This window comes from Camarhynchus parvulus, chromosome 1A, assembly GCF_901933205.1.
Source record: "Camarhynchus parvulus chromosome 1A, STF_HiC, whole genome shotgun sequence".
Lineage (NCBI taxonomy): Eukaryota > Metazoa > Chordata > Aves > Passeriformes > Thraupidae > Camarhynchus > Camarhynchus parvulus.
In genome coordinates, this window is record NC_044586.1 from 66379210 (window position 1) to 66397174 (window position 17965).

Below are 17965 nucleotides of genomic sequence, written 5' to 3' on the forward strand. Positions count from 1 at the left end.
GCCATTTCTGTGTATTTTAGGCTTTTCCCACACTGGCAGTTACATGGGATTTCTGGAAGCAATAGAAGACAGATGGAAAATTCAAGAAGGCAGATACAAGCAAATCTGGTGCATTTTGTATTAAAAACATATTGTGTCTGTTGATTCATCAGATCAAAGGGCAGCTATAAAAATAAAAACAGATCAAGACTGAGGTAAAATCTTACAGCGATGTTGATTTATAACTTTTCTTTGCCAGGAGAAATCTGAACTGTACATGGATTTTAGAAAAAATATCAAAGCTCTGGATAATCATTTTATAAGCCCCCCCTAAGATACAAAACTAGTGTTCTTATGTGGTTTCAGTGTATTGGCTGGGACCTCCCTCTCTGTTTCCATCAGGATGAATGGGCAGGAGCTCTCCCAGAGAAGCTGTGATGCAGAGTCACTTCTTGATTTTACTGAAACTGAGTGATCTCTGTCATTCAGTCTCCTTGGGCAAGGCTTTTGCTGAGGAGTTTGTTTTACAGTCCAGGTGCTCTAGCTATAATTTGCTTGTGTAAAATTGGGCCTGTGATAAAACCCTTCCCTATATCAGTAGAAAAGTCTTGTGCCTCATCTTTTCAAATGCACTCCCAGGACAGCTGTGAAAATAAAGCAAAATCATCCTGGCAGTAACATCCTAGAGTGCTATTGATTCATGAACCTCACTCTCATTCCTTTGCCTAGAGGAACCTAGATTGTACATGGCACTTCAGAGTGAAAGTTACAGATTTGGCTAATCATTTCATAAACCCACGAGGACCCTAATCCTGGCATTTCTGTGGGCTTCCACCTGTGGGAAGTCAGGTAAGTTAGGTAACCACCCCATGCCTCCATTTCCCTACTTGGTAAATGGACATAATCACATATTTCTGGTTTTGTAAATCACAGTGGGGTCTGGATGTGAGGTTGTGTTCATTGTTGCTCACAGATGTCACGTTGCCTTTCCTTAATGCTGCTCAAAGCCCTTTATAAAGGTGAAATGCCACTGCTCATTACATAAACAGAGTTTTGGGACCCACTGGAATGGAGCTGTCCCAGACTGCCTGCACCTTCTCATTTGGATCACTATTGTTAATTAATTCTTAATTAAAATTACCCTAAAGCAGATATCTGTCTGGACAGATGTATCATACCCTCATGTCTGACACTCTTGACCTGATCTCCACTTGCATAGTGGAGCCTAGAAAATAAACTTATATGTAGGTATTGGCACTGTGTACACCTGAACTGAAACTGAACCTCTCCCACCCCTAATTTCCCTGTCACAGCACAGGTTTTTTGGGCATTTTTGGAAAAGATTTGAGATTTCCCCTCACAGTATAATTAAGCAGCTGATTCCTACCAATTCTAACCAGGAGCAAACAGAACAGAACTCCTGTGTCTCAGAGGAGTATTGGAATAATCACTGTGAGAGCTAAAACACCCAACTTCAGCTGACAATATATATTTTGTGTTTTCAAAAGCCAGTTAGGAAAAGGGTGAAAGCCCTCAAAATCTGGAGAAGTTCAGGGGCCAAATCCATCTCATGTAAGGGTCCCAATGGAGTTCAGAGGGAAACAGATGTCAAACCAAAAGAGGGTAAGGTGGAATTTTGTTTATACAGAGAGGCAACAGGGAACTTCCACATCCCTCAGCTTCTAGAGAATGAGCACAGATAACAATACAAGGAGAGTTTCCTGCAGGGTGACTCAGACCTAAATAATTGTCTTTATCTGAGGTGCCCTCTGCCAAGCACATCCCTCTTTATTGATTCAGGAGGGATTTTCAGAGTTTAAGATGAGTTACATCTCAGGGATGCAATTTGTGTGACTGCACTGGCAGTGCTAGATTTTGTCTGAATTAGACTGAAATTGCAGTGACTATAATGATAACTTTTGCTGAACATAAAGGCAGCTAAGAGGAATTGTTAAAAGGTAGACTTTACACATAAGATACTTGTCAGATCCAGGGATCAGTCACTCAGATCAATTCCACCCTACATGCCTGCAGTACATCTGAACATGCCACCTCAAGAATTCCTAATAATCAATAAGGAAAAATCTACAGTGTGATTAATCTAATCCTGGAATAAATGTTTAAACAGGTCAGATGAATCATACCTGCATTGACTGTCAGGATCTCAGGTGTAGGATCTGTGTCCTGGATGTCCGGAGCTGGCTGGAATGAACAGCATCTGCATGTCTGAGGTTGTGTTTGGCCAAACAGAACTGAATACATTAATTTTCTACAAACATTTATATCCCTGAGAGCATTGCAAGATGGGTTAATTCTTTTTAATCATTTTTTTTAATCATTTTTTTTTAAATCACTGAATCTTCAATCCCAGAAAGTCACTCTGCTGGCTGACTTGGCTCCATGTCAACACCACCTGTGTTGTGCTTTGACATCTGTAAGGTAGTGGGAAAAACCCATAATATACTGTAATATTGTGGTTTTATCTCAACAGGTGATGTGTCTCCTCCTCCCTCTACTGTCATTGGGCACACCAAAACCTTAGCTAAGGTTACATTCAACCCCAGTGTTGTAGAGCAAACCAGGATTGCCCGAAATGGAATTCTGGGAGACTTCATAATTAGATATGATGTCAGCAGGGAGCTGAGTGTTGGGGATGTTCAGGTACTGTACACGTGATTCATCTTTTCTGTTTTATTAACTGCATCCAAGATGGTTCAATTGTTTTGCCTCCTCCAAATTCCTAGAAAAAGCTTTCCAAGTGAAGGCTACTCCTCCATCTTGTAAGAACTATCCAAAATAAAATCAGTCAGTTAGCAGCCCCAACTTCACTGAGCTTCTTTTTTGTGTCTGCTTTTCAGTTTCTCAATATGCTGGCTGTATATATCTGGATACAAGGCCAGTATTTCAAGTGCATATTGTGGTCCTGATTTGTGGCTACATGTGTTACATCCTTGCTGCATTTTTGGAAGGAAAATCATTTGGATGACTCAAACTGCATTTGCATGTCAACCATGGAAGGAGATATCCATGGATCTCTCTATGGAGAGCTCCAGTTGGCTCATCCAGTCTGGATACACTGAATTAAGGGGGGATCCCAAGTGTATTTGGGAACAGAATTAGGAGGGATTCCAAGGAGCATTCACACCTTCCAGCATAGACACAGCCACCGAAAGCACCCAAATATCCAGACATCCCATAATGACGTGTGTAGAGCATTGCACCACGATCTGCCTTTGATGCCTGACTGCCTTGCTCTTCCCCAGATCCTCAATGGATATTTTGTGCACTACTTCGCCCCCACAGACCTCCCTCCCCTGCCCAAGAACGTGGTGTTCGTGCTGGACAGCAGCGCCTCCATGGTGGGCACGAAGCTGAAGCAGGTGAGCTCCTCCTGTGTCTGCTCTGGGCTGCTCAGCCCTGGGGCGGCAAAGCTTGGCTCAGATTTGTCTCACCACTTCTGCTCTGCAAAATGTTTGCTGTGTCTGAGGTGAGAGGTGGCTCTGAAGTCACCTCAAGGCGAGGTGATCTACCTGCAATGAGAAATGGTCGTGTCATTGGGAATGGGATGGGAATGAGGAATGTAGAAGGATTCTTCACTCTGTAAAGATCAGTGCTGCCAAAATTGAGCATAGGATTGTCCAGGGTGGTTCTGTTCTGAGTGGTTTGAGGAGAGGCAGATCAGGCAGAATTCCCAGCAAAGTGTATTCAGCAGACTCTTGTATCCAGTCTAACAGCACAGAGAAGACACTGCTGCCTTTAAATTACCTTGGCAAAATGTCATAATGTTAATTTATTTGAACATGTCCTTCTAGAAATGCTGCAACTCTGTAATTAAAAGAAAAAGGGGGAATTGTAGGGGGATACAGTAGGGGTAAATGAAGGTGGTATAGAATGTAATTTTATCCCCTAAAGAGTTGCAGCTGAACCAATTGCTAAAGATTAGGAGCAGCCCTGATCTTAACAGGCCACACCTGTAGCCAATAATAAGAACATTATAAAAGAGTGGATTGGTGGGAACTGTAGTCAGTTGTCTGCTGTGAGGGTAGGGAAGAGTCAGTGCCTAGAGGAGCTGCCTGCAAGAAGCATCAAGGAGGTATGGGACTCTAGCAATATGGAACCCTTGCAATGTAATGACAATAGAACTCTTGTACAGTAATGACAGCAGCAAAACACTCAGTGAAGTATAACTCAAGAGATTCTGCTGTAAGAAAAGTAATTTTGTCCTTTTTGGGAATCTGAGTCTTTCAGAACAAATCTCAGACATTTTTCCAGACCACAGACCTTAATGTGAGCCACCATACCAAGCTGAAGGGGACATCAAATATAAACGGAATATGGATTCTGTGGATCCAAATTTATCTTCCCCAGTGACTGGGGAAGAAGAGGACTCATAAAGAGAGTTGTTAACAAGCAATCCTAGTCCTGTCCTGAATGAGGTCTCAAGTCAAGATGCCTCTGAATCTGTAAAAAGCCCTGTGGACAGAGCCTGGCCCTTGGCTTTCAGTTATCCTCCTGCTGAAAAATAACCACTCTGCCTTTCAGAATAAACTAAACAGTTCTGGCACAAATGCCCCCAGTCCTGCAGGCTGGAAGGAGACACCCAGTGACCACGTGCTGAACCACGGAGATTAAAACTCCAAAGGGCTTTGGTGCTTCTGTGAGCTGCACAAGTAGCCAGCAGATTAACCTTGCACTATGAAAGCTTTTATTCTTCTCCTGAGTATCAGAGTTGCTTTTCATTACACCTACTAAAAACAACACAGCCATTAACTCCTAAAGGTTTAATTCATAGCCTGGGCAGTTTGTGCTGCTAAACATGGATCTCAGGCAAATTAGCTACAGAGAGGTTCCTCCTGAGCCCAGAACCTTTGTTGAGGCTGTGCCCAACTGTTGGAGTCCTGGATGCTGAGAATTTTAAACTTTCTGTGTTGAAAAGCACAGACTCACAAGAGAGCACTACATTTAACCCGAAGCTGTAGACAAGACTTCCAAAATTGATTAATAGCCCTAAAATTATGAGTATATAGTTAGTTAGAAGTGTATAATATCACAGGGTAGAAAACTTAAAGTTCAGAGTTTTAGAATATAGTAATAAATATAAAGCAAGATGAAAGTTTTAGAGCAGAGGCAAATTATTCTTCTTCACCTTCTTGTTCTTTCTTCTTCACCTTCTTGTTCTTTCTTCTTCATGAGTTTAGGTAGTATTTTGTAATTAAACAGAAAAGTCTGCATTCTGAGCTTCAAAGAATCAGTTATTAAATTAAAAAAAAGAATCTAAGTATAATTTCTCAGTTAGATAGTTTAGTCTTAAAAGACCTTGTAACAAGAGATAATTAGCCATTTTGTGCCTTGCTAATGAAGACTACAAAACTCATAGTTGTGAAGCTATTACATGAATAAGAAATAATGAACACCTAAATCCAAACATGAAATACTATCTCAAGTACCTTCAATCCCAACCTCAACAAAAATAAAAAACACAAACCAAAAATCCACACCTAACTTTTTGTCTGTTATCTCAGTACATTCTTGTTATGGAGAACCACTGGAGGTGGTACATTGTGGAGGGGTGCTATGGGCTGGAAGCACTTATCTTTCTTTGATTCCAGCTGCTCCAAAAAATAGAACTTAAGTTAAGATCAAAATCATAAAATCCCCCACACAGATGAGTCAAGAAAAGACCAAAATCTAGGACTGGCTGAAAAAGAAACCTCTCTTGGTTCTCTAGGAAAGTGTCATCAGTTACAGCCATGTCTGCTCAGTGTCCCTTTTACCAGTTGTTGATGTCATTGAGATGCTTATTAAATTACAAACAGATTCCCTGGTGGCAGGATACATCTGAGCAGAGGAAATGTCTCCTTTTTGTCTTTTCTCTTGGACTCTCACAGCTGTGGTGCTCTGTGGTGGTGTGTAGAGAGCTGGGGAATCCCATGGGACTGTCTTTCCTCATTTCTCTCCACTGAGTCACGTGCAAGGTCAGCTAAAAATACAGCCAGCAATTGTAAAGCGTGCTCCTGTGGGTCAGCTGCAGTGGCTGTGGCAAAGGACAGTTTTTAGGATTGTGTAAGCAAGGATGGGAAACATCAGCTGTGCACCTTTTTCTGTAGCAACTGGAGGAGATTTTGGACTCTTCAGTCACCTGCCTTCACAAAGCAAACGGCAAAGTGACTTAAGTGGGGTCAGGATTCCATCCTGCAGTTCCCACAACCCAACTGAGTGTCATTTATCTTTTCCTCTCCTAAGGTTTTCCTTTTCCAACATGAAATTTCATCTGTTTTGCCGTCCCTTTTTTCCTAAGATATCTCAGTCTTTGAAGCAACAAATGTCCAGTTGCAAACACACAGAGTGAGACTGGCTGATCAGCTTGGATCAAATCATCACTGGTTAATCAGCATGGATCATCATTATATTTGATGTCAAATCATTGGAGATGTTCTAAAAGCATGTGGATGTGGCACTTGGAGACAAGGTTTAGTGGTGAACACAGTGGTGCTGTGTTAATAATTTGGCTTGATGATCCTAGAGGTCTTTTCCAGCTTTAACAGCTCTTTGGTTCTGTGATCAGGACCCTTGAAACATTCTCCTCACATCACTAAGAGATGTATCAGCTTTGAGGGGAAGATATTTCTCCTCAGTTTTCACAGCCTCTGAGCTCTGGTGATGTCCAGCAGACTCAGATGTGTTGCAGCAGTCAAACCCCTCTGAGAATCTAAGCCTTTGCTGCAGTCTCCTTTTAGCACTGGCAGGGAGATGAAGTTCATGAATAGAAAATTCTTGAGCATGATGAGGAAAAAAATATTAATGTGCTCAAGGCTTTGCACATCATTACTGCTGTTCCACTGGCAAGGAAAATCCCCATGAACTTTGTTCCTTCGTTTGCAAAGAGACAGCAAGTTCTGTGTGGAATAGTTGCTTTTAACAGCCAGGAGAGCCTGGGGAAGAGCTTCTATCTGCAGGGTTTACTGGGAAGCAAAATGATTTGCAAAAACAACAAAAATTTGCAAAAAAATTGAGCAAAATTACTGCCTTTGAACAGTCTACCCTGCTGATTTTATGGTACCTTTGGCTAGGTAGAAGGGGATACAGCAGCTTTACATTAGTATAACCAGGAGAAAAAGGGGCCAGTTATAAGTTCACCACCTCGTGATTGCCATCATTGCGCCCAGCTTCACTGAACATGGTGAGAAAAGAGAACAAGAACGTTCCAAGCTGTGAATATGTCCACAAGAGGATGAATTTTCAGGTATTTTGCAGCTGTAAAATAGAGTTGTTTCAACCACAGATTAGTTTCACATTACCTTTCCCACAGGCAATAAATGCCACACACTCAGTTAAGCAGTTGGCTTCACCACAAGCCTGGCAACCTGTCAGTGGTGCCGTGCCAGACTGTAATTTTCTCTGAGGTTAATTGCTCCAGGAGGAGCCCAGCTAGAACTGGGACCTGCTGGGGATTTGCAAGGGCTCCAGTTCATTTGCCTGTGCCTGCCCAAGGGGCACTGTTGGTATTTTTGAGTTACCCACAGTGCTGGAGCCCATCTGAGGGCTCTGTGTGCCCAACCTCACTGTCTGAGCCTCAGCATCAACACCCCCGAGGAGTTTCAGGGTGGTGAAGGAGCAGAAAGCACCTGAGCACTCAATGTTCTCCTTTCAAACTCCTCTGATTTCTGCTGGTTGGTGCAGAACTGGCTGTGAGCCTGTTGTCTGTTAGTCCAAGTAACAGCTGCTGCCCAGGAGAGCAACCTTAAATCACCAGGGAGCTTTGGAAAAAATGCTAATTCTAATTACAGCCTCCAAAGCGTTCAAAGCTGCTGTGACAAGGGAAGTTCTGTCAGGTTTTCCATTTCTGCTGGAAAGAAACAAGCCCAGAGAGCACAGGACAGCTGCCTGCAGCACCAACAGCCCCATGGAGCTGCCTCCTGCTCAGGAATACATCACAGCAGTGTCATCTCAGTCCTCTCTGGAGGGGTGAATTTGGGATATAGGAAATACTGCAGTAAATAAGACATCAGATCTGTGTAGACTTTATTTGCTTAAAGAAAATAAAATCTCTCTTCCAAGAGAAATGCAAGTACTGTCACAAAGCAAAATAGTCTAAAAGTACTAAAATGTCTAACACGATAGTCTAAAAGTACTAAAAGTACTAAAATGTCTACAAAATAGTCTAAAAGTACTAAAATAATAAAATTTCTCTTCCAAGAGAAATGCAAGTACTTTGTCACAAAGCAAAATAGTCTAAACATACTAAAAGTACTAGATAGTGATGGGGTCATACAGAGAAACAAATAACCTTCAGAGCAACATTCTCTCAAGTATCCAGGACACAGAGCATCTGCTTCTGGTCTTAGCACTAACAGCCAATTTTGCTTCATGCTGGGGCAGTAGAAGCAAAGACAAAATTTCCCAGGAAGATCCCAGACGACTTATAAAGTGCAAGTCCTTTAATTGGGTTTGGAGTAGATAGGAGACAAAGGTGAGGGCAGAGCTTGCATGGGAATGCTGCTGGGGCTTGAACTGAAAACTCATGAAGATGCTGTGAGCTCTCCTAGATGTTTCAACTGGACCATCACTGAGTTCATCAGAGAATTAACTGGAAACAGGTGCCAGACACAGCCCAGTGACTCCCAGACAAAGCTGCAGTGAAATGGAAGTGGCTAAATGGGGCTGGGAAGTCTTTCCATGGATTGGGGTCATTGAGGTTTATGGAGCAGAGCTACAGTGAACACAGCTCTTGGTCTGAGACTGGGATGAGGGCCCAGGGTGGTGCTTAAATGGGCAGGAGAGTGGGTGGAGGCCCCAGCTGGGGCTGGGCAGAGCCATTAAAGCCTCTTGGTATCCTCAAGGCTCTGGCAAAGGCATAAAAGTCAGTGAAGTGAAAGATCTTTCTTTAGTAGTCCTTTCCAAGCTGGAATTAAAGTTTTGGTTTTTTTTCCAGCTGCTGGAGCAGCACCTGGAAGCCAGACCTGGCTTCTACATGTGTTTTCATCATGGATCTGTTATGTGCATTTAGGCAGGTTGTTTTCCTTGCCTGTGCTTGTCTCTTTGCAGAGTCTTGTCTCTTTAGCTGGCAAACCCATGTCTGGGTTATGGCTGTGCAAAGATCCCCCAAGCCTAAAAGACACCACCAGACCTTTGTCAGGACTGAGGTTATTAGATTAGCACTGTTTGCAGCAACACTGCTGTTTCCAGGCAAATACCCCTTGTCCCCAAACCAGGGTGTGTCCCACACGTTGCTCAACTGGGACCATTTGTTTCTGGCTCTGGAGAGCAGCTGGAGCTCAGAAGTGCTTGTGGCACCTCTGGTGGAATCCTGCTGGAGTCAGCTCCTCCAGGTTGTGTTGCTGTCATCAGACAGTGCTCACAGGCAGCCCTGAGGTCCACATGATGTAATTTGAGGTCCCTTGGGAACGAGGGATGGGAGGCTGTGTCATGAGGAGGGAGATTTTGCTTGGATAGTTACCCCTGATGCAGTCACATAATCTTCTCCAAAACACCTGCAGAGTTTTGGGTGAAGAATTGGCTTCTCCTTGTGCCTGAGGCAGTGGCTTAGGATGGGAATGGGCAGGGGAAGGGCTGGAGGCAGACATGTGCAGGAGGGAGTTGGATCCTGCAGCTGGAGATGCTGAGGGGGTTTGGAAATGGTGAAAATTGGATGGGGGCAGGTGTTGGAGGGCTGTGAGGGCCCTGTGGCACACTCTTAGGTGGGAAAACTGGCAAATTTACTTTTTTAAGGAACTATCTAGTGCTTTTGCATTGCTTAATGCTAACCCTGAGCAAAAGTGCTGAGTCTTTGCTTCAACCAACAAACCATTGCCACCATCCCTCACTCCCTGGAGATCAGAGAATCCCAGAATGGTGTGGATTGGAAAGGACCTTAAAGATCATCCAGTTCCAACCCCCTGCCATGGGCAGGGACATCTGCTACATCAGGTTTCTTCAAGCCCTGTGCAACCTGGCCTTGGACACTTCCAGGGCAGCCACAGCTTCTCTGGGCACCCTATGCCAGGGCCTCCCCACCCTCACAGAGAATTTCTCCCCAACATCCAACTTAAATCTCTCCTCTTTTAGTCTAAAGCCACTCCCTCTTGTCCTGTCACTAACATCCTCTTGTAAGGTCCCTACTGCACATCCTGTGAAAAGAAATGAGAATAGGGAAGCCCCAAGGGGGGAGCAGCACATCTCTCCCAGCAGGTCCCACCCATGGATGGGATGTTCTGAGTGGGGGCTACAAAGCTCCAAACCTGGCAAGCTTCTGGCTGCTGGGACACCCACTCTGTGGGAGTGGCTGCATGATGAAGGATGGATGGTTTTCACTGTGTCTCAGCTCAATTCCTGCTCTGTAACACAGCAGCTGATTGCTGGAATTGAGGGGATGTGTTGTGGGCAGCTTTTGGGCGTGCCAGCTCTTCCCAGCATTGTGTTGGGGCTGATCTTTGTGACAGAAAATGACAGTACCCAATTATTGGAACAGTTTCTGTGCCCTGGGATGAACTCCCATCTTCTGAGGATGGGCAGAGGGAGAGATGTCAAGCTCTGCATGGAGGGCATGGGGCATTTTCCCCTTGGTGCTGACCTTTTTGCTGCTATCTCCATGGAAATGTTTCGTCATGCTGGCAGAGTGGGGGTTTCACTGTCTATGGGATCTGATTCCACTTAAAATGAGCTAAGCACAAGAGAAGAATGAAGAAGAATGAAGAAATGAGCTAAGAGAAGAATGTAGCCTTCAGACAGTGCTGTGTCAGTCTGGCTGTGTGCCCGTGCAGCCCTCTTGTTTCCAGTAGGGTTATTTCAGTGTAGCACTGTGGGACAGCCCTTGAGCTTTTCCCTTTGCCTTATTTACTGTACAGAATTGTTCACTGCTCCAACTGTAATCCATTCTGCACTGGGATAAGGGCTTCAATTAACAATGTTTGGTGCTGATTAGAACTTGCCTCCTTAAATCTTCACACTGGCATTTATTCACATCCTCAGTGCTACACGGAGATTGCAAAGACTGAGCATCTACTCTGCCCTCTGGACCCATGGAACTCCAGCTCCTGAGATATCAGATCAGCTTTTGATCATCAGATTAGTTTTTCATGTATTTATCCTCCCCATGCTTACTTGACAAGTGAGTTACCCCAACTGATCCCATCCTTGAAGACAGTTTTATCATCTACTGAGCAAAAATTCAGTGCTTGTGTTCTGGATGGGTGTGGAGCTAAGTGTTTTACTCAATGTTAAGTGGAAAACCTTTTTCAGAAAAGGCAATAGGAACAAACATTTGTTCTAAAGGATGGTTCTTTTTCAGCATGGGAAACAACAAAGCAACTTTTTAAAGGCTGTGTAGGGAGTCAGCAATGTTCAAGTGACCAGCAAAGGATCTGGGATGCTCAGGAGGAGGAGACTGTGGACCAAGGACTGGAGACAGACCTTTATTGTCCAGAACTCCATATTCAAACTGCCTCCCATGACAGGCCTGTGTCAGTATTGAACAAAATGCTTCTTGTGCAGGATTGCGAAGGAGTTTTCCCTGGTTACGCTGTTCTTGTCTGCCAGGAAGAAAAACACAAAGATACATTGACAGGGAGAGGGGCATTGCAGTTCCTCAGCTGCAGGACATTCCCTGTGGCGGCAGAAAGGGCCAATTGTCCTCTCTGAGAGTGGGATGCAGGAAGGTGAAACAATCCAGGGATACACTTTGGGGTTAACCCCTGGTTTTGGTGCAGAAGTCCCTGTTGCTGGCATGTCACAGACATCTCTTATGAAAAATCCTTTCTTTAGGATTTTTCCTCCTGAGAAGCTGAGAGGCCTCAGGAACAAAATGTAAACAATGGTTATCTGCTGCTGTGGAATGCAACAGGTGGATCTGTGATTGGTCTTATGGGGTTGTTTCTAATTAATGGCCAATCACAGCTCAGCTGGCTCGGACAGAGAGTCCAAGCCACAAGCCTTTGTTATCATTCTTTCTTTTTCTATTCTTAGCTAGCCTTCTGATGAAATCCTTTCTTCTATTCTTTTAGTATAGTTTTAATGTAATATATATAATAAAATAATAAATCAGCCTTCTGAAACATGGAGTCAGATCCTCATCTCTTCCCTCATCCTCAGGCCCCTGTGACCACTGTCACACTGGCAGGTGACATGTGACCAGCATTATGTGGGCAGAAAGGACACTGGGACACAGACGAAAGCAAAACTCACGTGATGTGGCTTCCAACCTCAGCAGGAACAACACTGCCCAAACCTTTGCTCTCCCTGTGCCTCAGCTGCTCCCTGTAATGTGGCTGTGGTGCTCCCACTGCATTCCCCCAGGCTCTGGACCCAAACCAAACCTAGGGCAGCGCCTTGTCTGGCCATGTTTGCACCATTTCAGGGGTGACTGTGATGCCAGCCTTTCCTTAAGTCACAGTACTAATTAATCCTTCTGACAGACCATGGGCACATTGATGAACTTTGGTTGTTGCTGTTTGAAAAACTCAGCTCTGGACCTTTTTATCAGCTGCCTCTGCATGTTCGGAAAGGGAAAGAGAAGAACCAAAGCACAGAGGATATTGAAGGAGAAGAAGGAGCTCTTTTGGTTTTTCTCCCTGTATTTCCTTGCAATCTTTCACCAAACAATATATTCGCTTGTACTTTTCTCCTTTTTGCAGTAGGAGATCTCATTTCTGAGCCCTTCCCTGCACTGCTGCACTCTCAGACTCATTCCTGGACAGAGCTATGGCTTCCTAATTCCCTCTGAGCTTACATCTTGTGCCTTAGCTCCTTTCTTGGCAAATTTGCTTTCTTGCAAGGGATCTGGAAGGACAAAGGGTGCTTGAATTTTCTCTTTAGTTGTGAGATCTTTTAGCACATGGATGCAGATGGCCCCAGGTCTGCTCTCTGCAGGCTGTTCTTGTGCATCTCCTCCTGTCAGTGGGTCCTGTTTTCCAAAGGCAGTGGTTGGGAATGCTTTCCTCTCTGCTAGCAGTGCTTTTAGACTGGCTGATCCCAAGGCCAGGCAGTTTCCTGGTGCTGGCTGAGCTGGGAGAGGCTGTGTCACTGGTGATGGAGTCCTGCTGCCCGGCTGCTGCGAGGGTGGCTGGATGAAACACTTAGAAGTTCTCCTAAGGCAATGGAAAGTGTGAATACGTGGGCTTGGGATATGCATTTTAATGAGGTGCTTGAATTCTCCCCTTGCTGGCCAGCAGGGCCAATGTCTGGCAGTGCCACAGCTCATAACAACCACGTATTGTGTCCCTGTGAGCTGCACACTCTCAGGGTAGCCAGGCCTCACCCTTGCCCTGCTCCCCAGACAAACAAGGGACTGTGAAAGAAATGTCAGATTCCTCCTCAAAGGTGCCCAGATGGTCTGACATCATCCCAGATGTCTCTGAGGCAGATCTTTGACCCAAAAAAAGGCTGAAGGCTCTCAGCTTTCTCATAAGAGTGTGCATCATCCCATGCTTTGCTCCACCAGTGTTAAAGCAAGATGAGGTCTGTCAGAGCCAACTCCAGGGGCTGGGTACAAGGGTGACAAATCACAGCCAAACTCGAGTGTAGCTGAGGGAGTTCTGCTCTTCCTACTGGGGCTGGGGCTGGGGCTGATATAGCTCTGAATCACCTTGGATGTGATGCAGGGCCTGCAGCAAGCAAGAACCAGGCAGGCAGCAGCTGTGTTGTGATGTGGCATTCACATTCTCTGAAAAATCCCTTTGCCCAGGATTTTTCTCCTGGGAAGCTGAGAAACCTCAGAGAAAAAGGAAAACAATTCTTATCTCATTTGCTTCTCCTGTGTTGTGCTCATGTGGAATGTGTTTGGAGATTGTTTACCACAGGTGATTGTTTCATTGGATTCTGGTGTGAATTGTTTTGACTCTTTGGCCAATCAGGGCCAAGCTGTGTCAGGGCTCTGGAGAGAGTCACAAGTTTTCATTATTATCTTTTTAGCCTTCTGTAAGTATCCCTTCTGTATTCTTTAGTATAGTTTAGTTTATTATTCTTTAATATACTATAGTATCATAAAATAATAAATTAGCCTTCTGAGAACATGGTGTCAGATTCATTGGGGCACCCCACAAATACAATATTGCATGTCCAGGTGTCAGTGCAGAGGTGACAAGGAAGGTCAGGGTGGTGGCTGGGAGCTGGCTTGTCTCTGGCCTTGTAGGCTTGAGCAGACTCTGTTTGCACATCAATAATTTAGGCAGTGTGAGCTCCTCTTCTCTCCCCTCTTATCATTCACAAAGCACAGACATGAACTGTGCTCACTCCCTGGCAGTCATGGTCACCTCACCTGTCCCCAGCTGTAGACCAGGGCTGTGCTGCTCCAGGTTTGGGGGTGACATTTTGTAGCCCTGGAGGTGGCTGGTTCAGTTCCAGCTGTGTTGGCAGCTCATTCACCAGCACAATTCCTCATCTCAAATGCAGTGGCAGTTCAGTCTTCACCTCTCACCTCAATTTTGTCCATGCTAATTTGAGGGAAATGGAGGAATCTCCCCCCACCAAGTTATTCTCTTTTAAACACCCATTTAAAACCTGACTCTGACATGTACAAACCATTCCCAAATGGTAAAAAAGGATTTTTATTCAGCTGTTCTGTGTTGTTACTGCCTGCCATCCTCTGCTTTAATCCTTGCTCCAAATGCATCTCCCCAGGCAAACGTGTTGGGAAAAATATTTCACCTTGCAGCACCTGGCACAGAAGCACTGGACCCCTAAACCATTTTTCCTCAGTGTGAGTGGGTCCAGTTTATCTCCAAAATGAACCGGTGTCATGTGCACAGCCATGGAGGAATGACCTGGCCCTCAGCAGGGTAGAAATGGGTAATTTTCTGCCTCTTTGGCAGGAGTTTCAGTGGAATGACTCAGTGGGGCCAGGTGGGAGTGGGACTGCAAGGACCCCGTTGGCAGAGAGCAGTTTGGGAATCCCATGGCAGCCACAGCCCTTGGCTCCTTGGAGCCAGCAGAAGTTCCAACTGTGGCCTTGAAAGGACAGGAGCAGAAACCTGAATCCCAGCTGAAGCTGCAGCCAGAAGAGCTTTGCAGAGCCTTGCCTGGGCTCTGGTGGAGATGGGAGGAGAGGGCTGGGCACCAGCTGCACTTGGCCATGGCTGAGTCCCTCAGGATTTCCAGCAGTGAACTTTTACCAAGATATTCTCCTTATTAAACGCTGGTTTTGCCTGCCAGCTGCTGAATCATATCCAGCGCTCTGAGGGAAGGCACATCTCTCTCATGAACCATTAGAGGGTGAGGAAGGCTGGTAGGTTTCAAAGCACGTTGCTCCATCCCATGAGGAGTGTGGTCTTTAGGACACACCTGGAAGAGAGACGGAAATAGGAAGAGACAGGGCATTCAGAGCACTCTGGGAGAGTTGGAGAGACAGTTCAGCTCCTTTTGGCTCCAGCAAGAGTCAGAATGCTCAGGATGGGGCAGGATTAGTTCTAGAGGTGAATCCCACCTTCTCTGCTTGAAGGCAATGCCTGGAGACAGGCACTCAGCCCATCCTAAAACCTGTCCAAAACAGATGGGATGGAGTATTCCCTGGAGGTGGCTTCCTTGAGCAGGATTAGATGTGATGCCCAGCTTTCTGATGATTGAGTTGGCAAAGCTGAATCCCACCCTTTATTTTTTGTGCTGAGGATGCAGTAAAAGCTGCAGGAGAATGAACCATATGGCCTCGCTCACTCTGTTTGCTTTGGAGCAAACCCATGTGCACACACGCACACTTGTACATATGTTTGTGTGCATGTCACATAAATTCACAGGGTTTTCATTTAAGCTGCAGAGGCAAGCACAGGATACAGATGCCAGAATCCAGGCTGTCAGTGCATATCCATTAAAATATGGCAGAAGATTTTTCCTGGGAAAAATTGACTCAAACTCCGTGGAGTGATGAAAATGAGACAAAAAGCAAAGAGGAAATGAAAGAAGGGGAGAGAGAGATGGTCCCAGCCCCACATTTGGCCCCTGTTTGAGGGTGTGGGGAAGTGCTGCGTTTCCTGGGAATGTGTGTTTCAGTTCCCTCCTGATCCTCTCTGCAATTCTAGCTTGGATGCTGTGTACACCCAGCTACTTCTGCTCTGTGTTGTTTTACTTTTTCCTTTCCTTTTCTTTTGGCTGAACACAGGCAAGAATGTCAAAAGGAATTTGTGAGCACAAGGGAAGTGAGATGCAGCCTCTGTGCAAGTAGGCCAAAGCAAGATTATTTCTCCTCCTGCCTTGTTTTCAGAAACAGCAGAGCTTATTTGGGCCCTATAAATCCCTCTGAGAAAAGTGCAGTTTCACAGATTTGGAAAAAAAAACTGAAGAGAGGGGTTTTGTAACGGGAGAGGTCAAGCAGTGTTAATTATAATCAGAGCTGTAATATAGATAATGAGATTTGGGGAGTTTTTCTTGAAATCATTGCCTCTAGGAAGGTCTGTTCCTCTCCTTTGTGGGGTGGAGGGGGGATGTGTATGTAGGGAGTTGTGTTCTCATTGCTCCTTGTTTTAACACCCTTTAACACCCTTTAACATGTCCAAATTTCCTTCAGCAGAGCTAGGCATGGAGGCCTGCTCACACACAGGACAGAAGGTTCTCCATTTTCACTTTCTGCTTACTTTGACCCATTTTTTGAGGGACAAATACTCAGGCCAACCTTGTTATTGTGGAATAAATCCAAGAGTCCTTTTCTCTGCTGTGTGATTGCTGCCTGTGTACGTGTGGGATGGTTTGGCTGACTGAACTGAGGGCTGAGAACCCCAAGTTTTGGGAACCTCTCACTTTCTGACCTTGACATAATTACAAAAGTAGCCTGGTTTTCCTCTCTGTAAAATGGGATGTTGGTGGAGGGTGTCTCTGAAGGGTGATGTCATGCACTATCTGAAGCATTTTTACAATAAAAATGGTGTTGTAAAAGAGCAGATGAGAGAGAGTAAAACCTTCCCTTCTTTTTCAAATAGCTGATTATTTCACCCAACTTTTCCATTTTCTGTGAACTGTTAGACTGGAGGCAGCCTCCGTGTTTGGGGCAGGAATTCACCTTTGTGAAGGTTTGTTTGGTGCACATCATGATGTGAACCTGATGGGAATCTCCCCTTCTCTTTGAAAGAATCTCTTCCACCAGCATTTGCTTTAATATTCTTGTCTCTGAAACGGTGGTGGGACGTGGAGGAATGTTCCAGCTAAGCCAGTGGAGGGATTAAGCCTGAGATCCCTGCAGAGCAAAATTATTTGTGCAGAGGACAGAAACAGGCAGGGAGAGTCTCCAGACCTGGCTCCAGAACGTTTGAAGCTATGGGAAATATTCCCCTTAATTCCAGGTGGACTGGGAGCCAAGGCACCAGCTGTGAGGATTAGATTTGTTTGCATCATTGCATCATCATCTGCCATGCAGAATCCAGGGGGATATTGATGACACAGCTTCATCAGTCCTTTGAGCCCTTTTCCAAACTGTCTTTGCATAGCAACATCAGGCCTAGGCTTATGTGGTTTCCAGCACTGCTGATTACTCCTACATTGCTTCTGGACAAGCCCTTCACGTATTTTCCTGACAGGCATGAGAGGAACCTTTAAATGCTAGTGAGCCCATAATACAATTTCTTGCATAGCTTTCCTTGGAATTTGAAGGCTTAATGGAGGCCAAGAAGGGGCTGAGCTGAGAATCTGCTGATTCCTCTGCCCAGATATTGCCTCATATTCCTCCCATGTGTTTTGCATCCAAATATAGGGTATGTTTGCATGGACAGAGGCTGCTTTTGGGCAACTTCTCTGAGTCTTACTCAGCTGAAGTCTGTCTCCATGTGAACACAGCTGCATGGCTGCTAAATCCAAGCTTTTCTCACTGAGGGGAGCTGGACACCTCTGCAGTCTTCCTCTTGCCTTTTCCTCAGTGGTCTGGCTTTCCCAGAATCCAGGATCCTTGACCTCCTTTGATAAGAACTCATCTTGCAACCAGCTTTCCTCACTCTGGTTGCCTGTGTTTATATAGGATGATGAACAGTTGGCATATTGATTAAAAATAATGTGCCTGGGACAAAACTGACTGGCA

General features: G+C 45.1%; 1 protein-coding gene across 1 annotated transcript in view; it reads left to right on the forward strand.

Moving 5' to 3' along the window:
• The window catches only part of ITIH5 (inter-alpha-trypsin inhibitor heavy chain 5), a 48796-nt gene that overhangs the window by 16743 nt on the left and 14088 nt on the right, over window positions 1-17965 (forward strand). Inside the window, exons 6-7 of the mRNA XM_030961019.1 lie at window positions 2471-2640; window positions 3243-3359. Of these exons, the coding sequence (XP_030816879.1) occupies window positions 2471-2640; window positions 3243-3359 (287 nt within the window). The remainder of the gene's footprint in view (window positions 1-2470; window positions 2641-3242; window positions 3360-17965) is intronic.